The sequence below is a fragment of the Ranitomeya imitator genome, chromosome 10 (genome assembly GCF_032444005.1).
Source record: "Ranitomeya imitator isolate aRanImi1 chromosome 10, aRanImi1.pri, whole genome shotgun sequence".
In the NCBI taxonomy this organism is placed as follows: domain Eukaryota; kingdom Metazoa; phylum Chordata; class Amphibia; order Anura; family Dendrobatidae; genus Ranitomeya; species Ranitomeya imitator.
The window spans coordinates 134,860,809-134,878,200 of record NC_091291.1 but is presented as its reverse complement, the minus strand read 5'-3'; the positions used below and the strand labels follow the sequence as shown (position 1 = coordinate 134,878,200).

Genomic DNA, 17,392 nt, shown 5'->3' with positions numbered 1-17,392 from the left:
GAGAACACAAGGCTGGCAGGAACACGGCAGAGAACACAAGGCTGGCAGGAACACGGCAGAGAACACAGGGCTGGCTAGGACGGTAGGAACACAGGACTGGAAGGCATGGCAGGAAACAGGACTGGAAGGCACGGCAGGAATGGCAGGACTGGCGGGAACACTGGATTGGAAGGCACGGCAGAGAACTCAGGACTGGTTATGAAGGAACAGGTAGGGGCCTGTTCACACTGGAGGTGCAAGAAGAATGAATAAACATGAAGGGACCTGTTCACACTGGAGGTGCAGATAAGGAAACAAGCAGAAAGAAGTAAGAGAGAACAGGTTGGGACCTGTTCAGACTGGAAGAGAACTGCAAGGCTGCGAATAGGAGCGGTAGAGCAGCAAGAGATAGCACAGCATTAAAAGCTAAGCAGAGTGGAGCCACAAGGAATGTGGAGAGGAGCTGCAGCAAGAGATACTGCTGAAGCTAAGCAGAGTGGAACCGCAAGGATTGCGGAGAGGAGCTGCAGCAATAGATTACTGCAGCAACGGGAGCGGAGCAAAGTAGAATGGAGCAGAACCGCAGGAGTGTGGAACAGTGGTAAAGCCACTAAGACACAGAGCAGGCAGAGCCGCAAGTGTGTGGAGTGTAAGCAGACTGAGAACACAAGGAAAGACACAGCAGGGAAGGAAGCCACAGACAAGGAAACCGAGATAAGACTAAGTACAGACAAGGCAATGGAACAAGACACAAGGACAAAGACACAGGGACAAAGACACAGGGACCAGGATATTCTGCCTCCTGGAGGGCGGACAACAAGATCAAGGCAATAGCACAGAGAAAAGCCTCCAGAGAGGGAGTAACTCAGAGCAAGGCCTGGCAAACTCAGCAGCTAAACACAAACTGAGCTAACACATTGCACAGGCCCAGAACACTGGGTGGAGCTGCACTAAATACTGGAGGCCTCTTGGTAATTGGTCAGGAACTGATTAGACAGATGCACCTGATTCCTATAAGAACCAGAGAGTTCAGGCGCCGGCCCCCTATACACACAGCCATGAAGCATGCAGAGAGCAGAGACACAGAACATGGAGCTGGCATGAAACAGAAACCGCATCATGGCCTGGAGCAGTGGGTAAGATTGTGTGAGAAATGAGAGGCCATGCCGTGATGCCAGCAGAGTTGTTACACTTTCACTCTCATGTTCATAGGGAGAGACTTGTCAATCACCAGTGGTGGCTGGAAGAAGCCGGCCGGGGTCAGCTATGGAATAGTCTCATCTCCATCTATCAATCACTGACCAGTTCTTCAAAGTACACTTTCTTTGAGATACTGGACCACATGAGGGAATAATATACCTATCTGCAGTCATGCAGCCCAGAACTGGTTCACACTACCTGTGGTTTGGGCAGCAAGAATCGCCTGATAGGTCACCTTTAGCCAAAAGGGATTATGAAAAGTGGACCAACCTTTTAAACCCTAGTTCAGGGCACAGGACACAAGAAAACAAGCAGCAATTGGAGACCACTTTTGTTTACATGTGAAGGACATCACTGCTCAAGGATATTACTAAAAACCTTCATTTCAAGGAGATCTAGGACATAGCTATACTTGACAACTTTGGGGAGACATTTGCGAAATCTGGAAGAGATAAATGAAAAGCTGTGGTAGTAGCGTTCCATGCAAAGGTATTTAACATTTACCTAAGTTAAATAAAAACCACAAGTACACCAATCACTAAATACCAAATGAAAATACCGATATAAAGAATAAAAAATAAACTGTATATATAAATATCAGTGGCTAGTGTCCTGTGGAAAAAGAAGTGTAAGAAACACCAACGTACCAGACAGAAGCAACCACAGCCGATATGGAATAATCCAAGAAGAGCCACCAGACAGGGATAAGGTACAAGAAATGTCTTTATTATATCTGATTGGCAATTATTAACAATAATAATAGTTGTAACTAGCACAGAAAAGTGCATAGACCAAACAAATACAGAGTTAATGGCAGTGTATAACTAAATTAAAATGTGCAAAAAAGCGCCAAGAATGGTCATATGTAAATAACTGAACGTTTGTACAATAGCATAAGATCTTAATGCTGTCCAAAGACAGGAGAAAGCTGCCACTGCCCGGCCACAGTTTAGCCTAAATACTACAGCGAGAGCCAAGTGCCAGTATGATAGCACAGAATGTATGTTATATTGAATATACCTGTAACAATGGGTCAGCCAGGCGCACCCCGACGCGCGTTTCGGATCTCAGTCCTTCGTCAGGGGGTGGGATTTATATAAAAGGCCCCACATTTGATACAGTGGCCACCCCCTGACGAAGGACTGAGATCCGAAACGCGCGTCGGGGTGCGCCTTTCTGGGACCTGGCTGACCCATTGTTACAGGTATATTCAATATAACATACATTCCCCTTCTATTTTGTGCTATCATACTGGCACTTGGCTCTCGCTGTAGTATTTAGGCTAAACTGTGGCCAGGCAGTGGCAGCTTTCTCCTGTCTTTGGACAGCATTAAGATCTTATGCTATTGTACAAACGTTCAGTTATTTACATATGACCATTCTTGGCGCTTTTTTGCACATTTTAATTTAGTTATACACTGCCATTAACTCTGTATTTGTTTGGTCTATGCACTTTTCTGTGCTAGTTACAACCTCTACGGTCCTTGCACAATATTGCACATTGCACTTTTTTTGCACTATACACCTTATGACATTTTATCAAATGCCATATTAATTTATTATTTTTTCATATAAGTTTTCTCCCTTTTTTTTTTTGCACTTTATACTGCAGTTTTGCACGCACATCTTGGCATTTATGATCAAGGACTCTTTGCTATAATTTGCACATTTTTGGAACATCCATAAGTATATGTAATCTCTGGCCATATGATTTTAGTTATTTATAAATTTTCTGGGGGTGTATGTACCTGTTTCTACATTTATCTATATATTTTCTAGAATCCGCCCTTTTCTCACCATGGAGACAACAAAAACTCTCACTATAGCCCTAATCCACTCCCGTCTGGACTACTGTAACGCTCTATTAATTGGCCTCCCCCTCACGCGACTTTCCCCTCTCCAGTCTATCCTTAATGCGGCAGCCAGGGTTGTCCATCTGGCTAATCGTTACTCGGACGTGTCCACTGTTCGCCAGTCGTTACACTGGCTGCCCATTCATTACAGGATACAATTCAAAGTACTTGTTCTCACCCACAAAGCTCTCCACAGTGCGGCCCCCCTTACATCTCCTCCCTCATTTCTATCTATCGGCCTAGCCGACCACTGCGCTCTGCAAACGACTTTCGACTAACCTCTGCACTAATCCGTACCTCCCACTCCCGACTACAAGACTTCTCCCGTGCTGCGCCAATCCTCTGGAATGCTCTACCCCAAGATATTAGGACCATGCACAACTTGCATAGTTTTAGGCACTCCCTCAAAACTCATTTGTTCAGAGCGGCCTATCACGTTCACTAATCAAACTCATTTTATGTTTGTGTGTGTGTAGCCCATTCAGTATCTCCATCTACCCCCCACTCCATGAAGATGGCTGGACCATCATTGTAAATACATCATTGTAAATACACACCTGTACTTTGTATCTCCCCCACCTCATTGTAGATTGTAAGCTCTCACGAGCAGGGTTGCCTTATTTTGCTTTATTACTGTATTGTTAACATTGTTACCTATGACTGTTGTGTTTGAAATTGTTAAACTGTAAAGCGCTGCGGAATATGTTGGCGCTATATAAATAAAGATTACTATTATTATTATTATTATTATTATTTGGGTCAGCCTGTACCATTCTGTATTGATTTTAATTACAAATTATATTGTCCCTTTGTGCGCACAATTTTTTGATTTTTTATTATTGTTAATAATTGCCAATCAGATATAATAAAGACATTTCTTGTACCTTATCCCTGTCTGGTGGCTCTTCTTGGATTATTCCATATCGGCTGTGGTTGCTTCTGTCTGGAACATTTACCTAAGGTAGCCAACATCTCAGTGTGTAACATGGATAGCTAACAGTTTTGGACCACCAACCTACAGCATTTGACTCGTAAAAATAACATATGAATCCGTATTCATCACACCCCATAATTGATACATAGCACAGCCACTAAGAAAATGCAAACCATACACAGAGGGTGCTGCACATAATAAGGGAGGACAATGTATGTAATAATCGCTTCACACTGCGGCAACATTTCCCTTTTCATTCTTTCATTTTTTTCTCGTCTTCTTCCAGAAGCCAGGACTAATGTATATTTCCATCCACACAGCCTTTTTTGTTTTCAGATCGAGTTGTAGTTTTGAATGACATCAAACATTTTACCATATAATGTGCTGATAGTAATAAGGGGGAAAATCTATGTGGGGTGAAATGGTGAAAAAACGCAATTTTGCCATTGTTTATTGGTGGGTTTATTTTTAAAGCTTTTTTTTTGTACAGTAAAAATTATGTGGAAATTGGATTCTTCAAAATCACTACAATTCCAGCAATACCATATTTTTACAGATTGTTTTTAAGTGATGAAAATATTTAAAAATTTGTAAAACAAAAAGAAAACAAGAAAAAATGTGCTTGGTGTCATTTTTCCATTAATGGAACTGTGAGACGGCCTGGCTTTGTTTTGCACCTTGAGCTGCAGTTGTTATTGACAGAAATTCCCGGTATGTTAGATGTTTTGTATTGCATTTTTCAGAATAGAAATGACAACCAAACAAGACGTAATGCTGGCATTTCAATTTTTTTATATATATTTTTTATTTTGGGCATTACGGTGTTTACTGTACAGGTTACATTTTATATTTTGAGATCTAAGTGGTAACATTTTTCCTTGAGGAGAGTGAAAAAGCCAAGCCTGGCATGTCAGAGTGAGGAGACTTATAAGCCATGCAATATGAGTCAGGAGGTATGTTAAACCTATCCAAATTCAGGTGGCACTCAATTTTGGACTGTCATTTTCCCATCTGGGATGCGTTCGGCTAGACGCTCCTGTCATGCACAGTGTGGGAAGACAGTGCAAGGGGAAGGAGCCTAACATTAAGGAAGGGGGAATGGAGACCCCTAGATCTAAAGTCACCCTGTCTGCCCTAAACGTCCCTATATAGGTTCTGCACATATCGCCAAGCACGAATCTAAGCCCTGCCTGACCCTGTCAATACCTGCTTAGGGAAGGACAGATTTGGGAACTAGTCTATCCCCACTACCACTAAAGACAGCTGGGATAGACAAACAATGGGAACACATATCTTGAGTTGACTCAGAGAGGTAACACAGACATACTCCAAACAACAAAGAGGAAGATAGCTGATTGCTATAGCTCCAAGCCTTAATGGGGGAAATGTAAATATGACCGGTAACTGGGAGTCTATAAACACCTAGGTTCAGGTGTGTCAATTACAGTCAGGGGGACATTGCCATTGGGTCCAATAGTCCCAAGGATTAGGAAGGCATCTGAAAAACCAACCACTGAGACCTTCTGCAGCCAGATGCAATGTGACTGCAGCCTCTGACACACCCGTGACAGCTCCATGGCTGCTGTCTTGGTGCTACGGTGAGGCCCACAGGCTGGACTTAGGAGACCATTGTTCTCCATTTATATTACAGTACTCTGGCATTGCAGAACAGATGATCACAGGTTCAAGTCCCAATGGGGACTAAAAATGTACATAAATAATTTTTTTTAAATAAATATATCAATTTAAAAATAAATATAAAACTGATTTGTTCATAATGACCTCAGCTGTTTGTTATTAGAGTTTCCAAATTGAAAGTAAAACTCAACCCACCCATGGATATATGAGACCCCTCCTATTAATAGCTTTCCTGACTGTGGTCACTAAACAAATTCCAGCCAGTGGAATCGGCACGGACCTCGTGAAGGGTAAGTCTTATTTATGCAGTTAAATGTGCGAATTAAAATTTATTTTATTGTTCGTCCGGTCGGCTGTCCGAGGGCAATATGTGATCGATGGGGAGATCCTGAGTTCAGGGTTATTTATTTAAACCCCTTCAGGAACCAGCCATTTTTGTTTTTTTTTATGATTTATGTTTTTCATCCTCGTCATTCAAGAACCATAAGTTGTTTTTGTTTTGTTTGTCTTTTCCATAAGGATATCAGAATCGTGGATCATTTTTTAACATCTGATGGCAATATTTAATTTAGAGCAGATTGTGCCAAACAATGGTCATGGAATCTTTATAGGGTGGAATTAAACTGAAAAAAACTTTTTTTTTTTTTTTTTTTTGATGGGAGTTTGTTGTACGATAAAAATGACATGATATTCTTATTCATTGGGTCAGTACAGTTTTTGCGATGCCAAAATGATATAGTTTGTGTTAACATTTTACCACTTTACATTTTTAATGGTATTACTTTTAGTTTCTGAGATCCATACCTTCGATATTGTTGTGTCAATCTAGCTGTGTGAGTCGTGGTGCACCGCTAATAGTGGGGCCACTGAGTTGGGGGGAGTCCGTTGGAGAATGGCACTGGGCCCCACCTGCCTGGCGGCACAACTTTAATGGGGGCAGATACAGTTGAATGCAATGGCCGAGCTGTCACCTCCTTGCTCCACCATTGCGCCTGTGCATTTGAGGGTCACTACACCACTCCTCCTGTGCACAGCCTCAGTGCACAAACCGGAGCAGCGCATTGGGGGGTGAGGCTCGGTCAGGGCGGGACTGGGACTGAAAATCAGACCTGGCACACATGCAAATCCTTGTTTTTAAATAGGAGTGTATCTTTTCTATGTATCCTTTTCTGTAGTTTCTGGGTGAGAACACTAAGGATGTTCAATAGGTGGCAAAGTACAATATATGTCGCTTTCCTTGTCTTTAAAAGTTGGGAGATATGGCATTCTGTGATGGCGCCTATGCCCCCTGACCCCATTGACAATTTTTGGTTTTGGAAGGGGAAACCAAAATGAAGACTTCTGTGTAAGTCCCTAGTTGCAGGAGGACCAAAGGTCAGTGCATATTATAATAACTATAATTTATTCACTCAGCCCATCCTCCCACAGTGTTAAAGGGGTTTTCCACACAGCGCACATTGTTAGTGATCAGTGTAGCTTGCTGAATACGAAAAAAAGTGTAACATTGGGATTTGGCTTTACCATACGGTTCGGCAGTTGTCACGTAAGCATAAATATGCGATTTGCCAACACATTCTTGTTACTTCTCATTCAATTCTTTTACTTTTGTATTGAGGAATACAGATGAGAATGTGTTTGGCACAGTAAGGCCTCGTTCACACTGGCGCATAAAACGGCCGTGTGCAGCGCGATGTTTTGCCAGATAGCACTCGGACCAATGTTATACTATGAGGCAATGCAGATCTGCATTGTTTTCTAAAGACCAAATCGATCTGTGGGGGAAAAAATTTGCAGAATGCTGTGAGTGCCTCCGGAATTCGTACAAGTCTATGGGTGCATGTGATGCTTTTGACGGCACTCGGACGTCAATCAGACAGTCTGATTTAAGCAAACACCAACAATGGAGAAGATGGAGAAATTAAGTTCTCCATCTTCTCCACATCTGTGATACCATTCTCTCATGCAAGAGAATGAGATTACAGTAACCCAAACCATAACATACCATAATCAATCTGATTCTCTGGCAATCGTCAATTGTATGAACGAGCCCTTAATGTTATATCCACATAAAGAAAAAATTAAAGGGGGTGTCCCTTTTCTAAAAATGGCCAGTCCTCCAACCAGATTTGCACCAGGAGTAGAGATGGGCAAACCCGAACAGTAGGTGTTCGGTATGGCTGTGGGCCATCAATTTATGTGAAGGATAACTTGCTGATCGATAGGGGTACGAGTGCTGGAACACAAACCGATGCTGGTAATGGAGTTCTGAAATGATCCATTCCAATCATGTAGTAGCTGAGCATGAATCCCATAGACCCATCGACCCATCAATTATTGAACTGCTTACTCAAGTACGGCCCTCAGCTATCTCCGGTCCTGTAAACAATGAGCAAAGACACCAAACACGGACTTCACTAGAAAGTCCGTGTTACTGTTTGGGCCCGGCTCCCCGAACGCCAGGTGTTTGTCATGCTGTCATGTGCTTGACAGCACGGCAATCACTGCTCTTAATCGTTGGTAAAATCATTACCACCAGTCAGACAGGTGCGGTTCCCAAGCTGTCACTGATGGGGCTCACAATCTAGATTCACTATCAGTATGACTTAGGAATGTGGGAGGAAACCGGAGAACCCGGTGGAAATCCACGCAAGCACGGGGAGAACATACAAACTCCTTGCAGATGTTGTCCTTGGTGGGATATAAAACCCAGGACTCCAGTGCTGCAAGGCTGCAGTGCTAACCATTAAAAAAAATAGGCATGGGTTCCCCTGTATTTTTGATAACCAGCCAGACAAAACTTACAGCTGAGGGCTGCAACCCTCAGCTGTCAGTGTTAGCAAAGCTGGTTATCAAGAATAGAGGTGTCCCCATGCTGTTTTTTTAATTATTTAAATAAATAATTAAAAAAAAAAATGAGGCATGGGGTCCCACCCATTTTTGACAACCAGCCTTGCTAAAGCAGACAGCTGGGGGCTGGTAAAACATATAAAGAGAAGCTGACAGCATTCACCAAGTATGGACGCCCACTCTCAATCCAAGGAACCCACTTGGAAAAGCAACAGGAGTCAAAGACAAATGAGAACAGCGTCCAGTCCAGGTGAAGAGACTTAAAGGTGCTTTATTCCGCCAGGGATACAACATTTTGACCTGTTATAGGTCTTTATCAAGTACTTGCATTTGGGCGTTCCAGCACGCCGGCTGTACCAGGAGAGCAGAAGTGAGGGGCCGATCGAAGCCTCTCTCTGCTCACCGGGCCCCATACGCCAGTAAGGGCTGTAATGCCCTGATGGCGGCCCTGTTGTTATGTATACTCCATCAGTTGTCTGTGCATTTTTCTTGAAAAGAAGGTAATCTATTGGAATATGCAGACTACAAAAAAAAAGAATAAATGCTGAAAAGTTGAAGACTCATAAATCGACTTAAGTTGAGAAAGTTAATGTGATATAAATAAATAATTAAAGCATTAAATATAAGAATCACATTTTTATTTGCTCAAATGTCACAAACCAATAATTATAAAAATATATTGTATATCTGTAACTGTGACATTCTGTGCTTAAACTGATTTGTTGTTACTGGTTTCTTCAACACTTCCTGCAAGGGTTAAACCTATGCAATGGTGACATTTCCTGTAAGTTCATTTTGGTTCTTTTTTCTTATAAGGACTTGGTAGAAACTTTAGTTTTGCTTTCTTGAAAATGTATAGATTGGAAATTCCCTCTTTTACCCAAAGAAAAGAAGACTCTTTTAAATCACATCTTATACATTTATGACCTCTACTGTATATGCCAAAAATGTATAGAAGACGCAGAACCCAACAAATGTGAACTGCATCTGTCTGGACACCGAGACTGTGTACTGCAGTCACCGGAGAGATGATCGGAAATTCCATACATATGAATGGGACCACTTCTCCACTGACTATGGCGTGCCTCCTGACTCTGTTCTTCGGATAGATGCAGGTCCCATTTGTGGGAACCATATATAGTATATATTTATGTATGAGATGTAAAACCCCTTTCATCACACTGCAGCTAATGACATTGCTGAATCATACATTTATCAGACAAAAAAAATGTCATCATCAACATCAAATTGTCGGACTGATCTCTAAGCGTCATCCAACCGTCATCTGTCTGAACGAGTAAATGGTGTCAGGGTTGATCGTGGAGTATCACTATATGACACATTATGCTATACTGCAAATCACTGAGATAAGAGGAAACTTGTGATATCCTGTAAGGCAGGGGTGTCAAACTGCATTCCTCGAGGGCTGCAAACAGGTCATGTTTTCAGGATTTCCTTGTACTGCACAGGTGATAATTTAATCACCTACACACATAATGATTGCAGCACCTTGTGCAATGCTAAGGAAATCTTGAAAACACGCATGGTTTGCGGCCCTCGAGGAATGCAGTTTGACACCCCTGCTGTAAGGGATCTCCATCTTCGGAGCACGGCTGCAGCACTTACATACAGGTAGGAGTTGGGCAGGTCACAACCGGAATCTAACATACAGTATATAAATTATAGAACCAAAAAACACATGGGCTACTTGCACAGTGAACAAGTCTGTAGAAACCTGTTCACACCACCAAAGAACTTGAAGACACAAAAGCGCACAGAGAGGTCAAAAAATATTCTGTTGTAAAAAAAGGTCACAGTAAATATCAAGTGCTAGTCAAAAAATGAAAAAAAATACAGGGTATTTAGTTAACACGTTTTTTTGCAAAAAAAATGTACATTAAGCTGCTCCACCTATTGCCAAGGTATACCCGTAATAGAGCAGTCCTATCTAATGTATATAATCCCTATCTGATGTATTTAAAAACCTGATCATCTGTATAGTACCTGTATAAGCAGGGTTCAGAGAGAAAATATCCATGTGGACATGCAGGATGGAACAGCTACAATGCAAATGACCCATAAGGAGTGGTGGATTCCCCAGTCTTGTAGAGAACAAGAGAATAATTACAGAGCCAGAAACACATGGGCTACTTGCACAGTGAACAAGTCTGTAGAAACCTGTTCACACCACCAAAGAACTTGAAGACACAAAAGCGCACAGAGAGGTCAAAAATACTCTGTTGTAAAAAAGTCACAGTAAATAAGCAAGTGCTAGTCAAAAAATGAAAAAATACAGGGTATTTAGTATAAATATTTCAGCCCTAGTTATTGTAGCCTCTGAAAAAACATTAGGGTAAGTAGATACTTTCCTTAAATTGTGTTCTTTCATGAACACCTCCTCTGTAGGCACCTAGTGCCATTTGGACATGTAAACTTGAAATGCTGGGTCTCTAGTGCAAAATTTGTGATACTCTTTGTCTATCTGTGTCAGTTATAATACTGATGTATTGTTATGTAGCATAAGGGACCTTGTCTTCCTCAGTCACCGGGGCCTGGATTGTGTAGTTTATCATTCCCCCTGGGTGGCGCTGTAAGTAGACCAAACACTTGTTCCCCCAAACATGACAGTGGATCGCAACTGGACACAGTGGTCAAAACAGTTTTCAAAATGTAAAACACCTTTTGACATCTCTTGTACAGTTACATATAAAGATAATATGAATACAAGGTCGCTATTCATTTTCAACCATGGGGGTGGGTGAGGATGTGGATGACAGAGACAGCGGGAAATCTAAAAACCTTTGTTTTCGTGTTCTAGTAAAAAGGCTGAAAAGAAGACCTCCCAACCTTCAAAGAAAGAAAAGAGAGACAAATTCTGAGACCCCCACACAGTATATTGCCCCCACAACAGCATGAGGTCCCCCATATAGACTGATACCCTCATATTCACCACACATTATGGTCACCACAGCCACACAGACAGTGTCATTTCCCTCACATACCCATACTGTATAATATCCCTCATAGCCTCCCATACAGTATGATGCCCCCATAACAGCATGAGGTCCCCCAGATAGACTGATACCCCCCATAGTTCCCATCACCCCACACACACATTATGGTCACCACAGCCACACATACAGTGTCATTTCCTCCACATACCCATACTGTATAACATTCCTCATAGCCTCCCATACAGTATGTTGCCCCCCACCCCTCTCTATGTTCGTAATGTTCACAATTTGAGAACATTTATCATAAATATTTGTTCGTTTCCAACAATGGCTTACCGACGAACGTTCATTATCATTCAGAAGATGGATCGTAAATGTTGTATTTTTTTTCGCCAATAATAAGCACTGGCTGCATCATCATAACATGACTGATACTGTCTGAGATGTTTGTTTTTTACTGCCCATCAGCCCAGATTTGTCTCATATTTATAGATACCTTTGGATATATCTCCCTCCAAGCAGTGGGCTACAGCTGGCACCTTCACCCAACCCATGTCATCTTTAAGAAGTAGCGGCCAGAGTTTAGTGGTTAGTTTAAGCTTTGGGCATCTCCATGTAGCCCCCATTAAAACTCAAAACAACAAGGAGACTGACGCAGGGCGTTCATGCCTTCCTGCCCCCCTGATCCAACCTTCTCTTAACTTTTCTTCGATATTGGATGGCTTAGTTTGAGCCAATATTTTTTTGCCAAAAGTTGAGCACCTGCTGTTGCATTTTCAGCCCCTGACCAATTTCTAGGAACTCACCCCAATTGTCAAGTGAGGCGTAAAAAGTGTCTACATATTTTGTCAATGGCACAATGGCCGGCTAGTGTACATTTTTGGTAGTTGGGCACTTCAGTTGAAAGATGCTGCAAATTCATTAAGAGGCACATGACTCAATGAATTGGGCAAATCTCACTCCCGCGCTCCATTCACAAAACACCAGTCATAATGATCGGGGCATAATCTAATTGGTACTAATGGATGAGCAGGTTCTGATATAGATGCACAAAATCTGACTTTCATTTCTCTAAAAAAATATTTAGAAATGAGAGTCCTCAGTGGTTGATACCTTTTAATGGCTAACTGAAAAGATGGTAAATTGCAAGCTTTCGAGACTACACAGGTCTCTTCATCAGGCAAAGACTAAAAGAAATTCTGAAGAATCACATATTTATGCACAACATAGCACAGAAAAAATTTCTCTAGAAACGAAACTTACAGGAATTTGTCTGAACTTTAGAATCTAAAAGTGTTACAAAACCAAAAAATGACGCATGTAACAAGGAGGAGACCATCGTGGATTAGACAAAAATGCAGGAAGTGGTAAAACTTGTTTGAGCACTGCTTCTGAGAAAAAAAGGAAAACCCCTCAAGAAATAGTCTTTAATAAGTGCACATATATATCTATACATTGTACATTTCTTCATGAACCCGACAAGTCACCAGGACCTTTCCACAACAGCAGCCTCATAGCCAATTCCAGAATTACGACCCATCTGCACCGTTGTGCACACGGGAGAGCGACACCAGGTGAGCCCTGGCCACCATGCCCAATCTTGTACCTCTATCTATCTGTAGATATATCTGTCTATCATCTATCTATCTATAGACTCATATATTCACACATATAGGTATATATATATATATATATATATATATGTATATGCACATACATAATATATTCTATTGATGCAATTTCTCTTATGTAGACTTGCGTCTCCGCAAGAGAAACTGAAATTCTGCGGTCTGGAAAGACGCGGTGCACGTCCGTCTCCACATGTGATCCGAGGGCGTCTATGGATGCATAGAGGACATGGGATTTCTAGAAATCCCATCCACTATGCTGTAACATCTGAACTCTAACACATGGGCTACTTGCACAGTGAACAAGTCTGTAGAAACCTGTTCACACCACCAAAGAACTTGAAGACACAAAAGCGCACAGAGAGGTAAAAAAATACTCTGTTGTAAAAAAGTCACAGTAAATAAGCAAGTGCTAGTCAAAAAATACAAAAATACAGGGTATTTAGTTAATACGTTTTTTTGCAAAAAAAAGTATGTTAAGCTGCTCCACCAATCGCCAAGGTATACCCATAATAGAGCAGTCCTATCTAATGTATATAATCCCTATCTGATGTATTTAAAAACCTGATCATCTGTATAGTACCTGTATGAGCAGGTTTCAGAGAGAAAATATCCATGTGGAACTTGCAGGATGGAACAGCTACAATGCAAATGACCCACAGAGGAGTGGTAGAAACAAGAGAACAATTATAGAACCAAAAACACATGGGCTACTTGCACAGTGAACAAGTCTGTAGAAACCTGTTCATACCACCAAAGAACTTGAAGACACAAAAGCGCACAGAGAGGTCAAAAAATACTTTGTTGTAAAAAAGTCACAGTCCTATCTAATGTATATAATCCCTATCTGATGTATTTAAAAACCTGATCATCTGTATAGTACCTGTATGAGCATTTTTTAAATACATCAGATAGGGATTATATACATTAGATAGGACTGCTCTATTATGGGTATACCTTGGTGATTGGTGGAGCAGCTTAACATACTTTTTTTTGCAAAAAAACGTATTAACTAAATACCCTGTATTTTTGTATTTTTTCATTTTTTGACTAGCACTTATTTACTGTGACTTTTTTACAACAGAGTATTTTTTTACCTCTCTGTGCGCTTTTGTGTCTTCAACATCTGAACTCTGTGGGTTGGACACTGCATAAGTATGCATAGTCAAACCTGCAGCAATTCTAGATCAATGGGGCACATACCCTAACTGGTTCTTTTTAGGTCATTGATATTTATGCCATATTTTCAATGAATTGTTCATCTTATTCGGCATCTCGTTACTTTTATAGCCGCAACATTTTCCATGGGACTGCACACACATTATCATTCACAAAATTCCATTCCTTCATTTTATCCCTATACCAGGAGCACAAACATTAGGGACGATTTCAGAGGAAGCCCCGATAGAAGCCATGACAATAAACTGATCACAAGGTGTCCAACTTTTGAGACCCCTCCCTAGTGATCAGCTGTGATCAGCCGGAAATCTTTACAGCAAGTGTTTAATTTCCCTGCAGCACGTCCTATGTGGGATATCACGCAGATTAATTAGCTGCCAGGTATGGTCACTCCGTAGGCCACAGGACAGCCAAAAAGTTCTAGTGTGTCCTCCCCTGAAAAATATTAGTCTGACTCATATACATTTTCTATTTCTAGGTCCAAGAGCTTGGAGCACAGCAGCAATCGTATCTGGTACCGAAATTGTACTGTGCCTAATATTGATATCCAACAGAACCAGGTGAGCAAAAATCATGGACTGATACGCAGCAGATTTTCTGACACAGATTTGTATTGGGAACGTCTTATGCCTATCGGGGTATGTTCAAATGTGATGGGAAAAAAAATCTGCTACCCATCATTTGACAGCCAACATCTGGCCACGGTGGTCTTTGCAGGAATGATACCTTTACCAGACTTGCGTCACTATGAGGTCCTATGAACCAACACACTGTATGACATAAGATGTTGCTTCAAGATCTGAAGAGTTTTAATAGGATCATAAACTTAGGAAGAGCAAGTCTGCCGAAATGTGAATTCACCAGTTTGTTTGAATTTGTCCAGGAAATTTGATTCTTATTTAATTTCTCCAACCACCTTCCCCACTGCCGCAGCTCCCTATCCAGTCCTCGGCGTAGCTTCCTCCGGCCTCTTCTTTACTTCTCCATGGCATGCAATGTCCTCTTTCTCTATCTTCACTCTGCCCAGGAGATTTCGGGGTAAGCCACATGGTGAACCGGGCAGGAGGCTGCAGTGGTGGGACAGGTGACCAGAGAGGCATTTGTTCTTAAAGTTTTTTCTTCCATTCCTTTTCTGGACATCTAAAAATCTGCAAAATTTCACACTCCTGGCTGCATTTTGCTGGATTCTTAGAAGCAAATCACAAAAGAAAAAAGACATTTGGAAGAATTCAATTTTTTGTAAAATCCGATTTGTCGCAAATAGATCCACTCATCTTTATTATCAATCTGACCAAGCAGAGATCTCCCATCGGTCCATTTCAGTCTAACTTTTGGTCAGTAAACCAATCTTTCATTTAATTAGATAAAAATCAGATTGCCAGTCCCCTACGACAGGTTAATTCTGTGGTTTTCCTACCACTACAGGCTTGTAATACCAGGGTAATAGGTGGTTACCTCCTTCAACCATTGAATGAGGAGGCTCCATCTTTATACAATGTCATAAGATGTCTTTGGTAATGTCTTGGTTGTACGTTCTCACACTTGAATTTCTTTTAAAGAAATGCCAAACAGACATCCTGGAAGAAGATTCTACACCATGTACCATGGGACAACTGTAAATGCTGCTCAGAATATCATCAACCATGGATTTCGAGTTTCTGATGGTGGAATGTTGGGGAAAGGAGTCTACGTCAGTAAAGATGAACAGAAGGCTTCAAAATATCCACTATTGTCAACACAAACAGATCAGAAAGTAGTATTGAAGCTTTCTGTAAGAGTGGGAAAGGTTAAGAAGATTGACCGTCAAGATCACCCTTTGCGGCTCACCTGGCATGATCACGGATACGACAGCGCTTGGGTACCACCAGGATGTGGCATGGTGCCAAGTAACCTAGAAGAGGATTGTATTTATGACCCTCATAGAATTAAAGTGACCGATGCAGTGGCAGGTCTGCCTCAGCATATTGATTCTTTAAAGAAATTAATTGCCGCAAAACATTGATGTGGCAGAATTTTCAAGAACTTGAGTATTTGCTATAAAGATTCTATAAAGTTTCTATAAAGTTTCTATAAAGTTTCTATAAAGAGAATTTTCTCATAAGTACACTTTTAAGGGAGCCGGTCATCAAATATACTGTCCGCTGTCCAATGTAGCATACACAATAGTGTTAGCTTATTAAAGCGGTGCATTTAGGTTCATCTGCATGTACACCAGAGGGCATCGTAACTAGCTTATAGTGCCAGGATTGCATTATTTTGAAGGAGACTAACCTGGCCCCTTGACCTGATCCCCTATTTTAGAACTCTGCTCTTACCTTCATGCTCCAAGGCCCATTCTGGAAGAGAATGTATTGCCGTTTAGGGTTGGTATATGTGATGACTGGTTTACTTTACACTGTGGGATGCCTTTTTACTTTATTTTTATTTCTCCACATCCGAGCAAAACGGATTCCACTCTGGTCAGAGAGTGAGCAACGTAATCAGACCGTCTTCCTCGGATGGAGAACACATGGTCATCTGCACCTCTCCTAAATGTGAGGATATGAACACAATACTTTAAAACGATTAACTCACCATTATAAGAAAAAACTCAAACTAACTTTTTATAGTCCCCACTGGACCAGTTCTGATGCTCCGGCAGTCCCCCGGTCAGGCAATCTGCTCTCACATGTGGTGCTACTGGTATCACTGCTCAGTAGATTTGAGCAGAAAGATTTCCAAGACTCTGATCTAGTTTCCATGTCGGTGGTCCTTGGCTCAGAGACCAGAACCCTGCGAACCTCCTCCTACCTGCCGCCAGGAGCACTGGTCCAGAGGAGTTAAAGGGATGCCGGTAGATGGGTGAAGGGGTCCCGTCTACTGGCCAAGTTAATGAAACTCAGCTGAACGTGTGAAGCACAAGCACAAAAATGAAATATTTCTTTGGCTCATTAATCATGGACGCTTTGGCTCTGTTGCTGTGAAGATCACGGATAATAATTGTGATTATTATATTTCCAAATCTGTGTAATAAATATGATTGTGTTACAAATCTTTTACTTTCTATGCATTCAAAATTGAGAACTTGTAATGGGAAAAGGTCCAAATATTTAGGAAATCTTAAGTTTTAATCAAAAAGTCCCAGATGTTTAATGTCGGGCTAATAACTCTGAGTTCCTTAATTATATATAATAATAATAA

General features: G+C 41.4%; 1 protein-coding gene and 1 long non-coding RNA gene across 2 annotated transcripts in view; one reads left to right on the top strand and one right to left on the bottom strand.

Annotated features, from left to right (window-relative positions):
- LOC138652258 (uncharacterized) overlaps positions 1-17,392 on the bottom strand; it is a 114,341-nt gene that overhangs the window by 37,418 nt on the left and 59,531 nt on the right. The window contains exon 4 of the mRNA XM_069743025.1: positions 8,423-8,428. Within this exon, the coding sequence (XP_069599126.1) occupies positions 8,423-8,428 (6 nt within the window). The remainder of the gene's footprint in view (positions 1-8,422; positions 8,429-17,392) is intronic.
- On the top strand, positions 12,814-17,240 carry LOC138651565 (uncharacterized). The gene is made up of 3 exons (XR_011315506.1): positions 12,814-12,979; positions 14,691-14,772; positions 15,772-17,240. It is a non-coding gene; the product is annotated as an uncharacterized lncRNA (long non-coding RNA).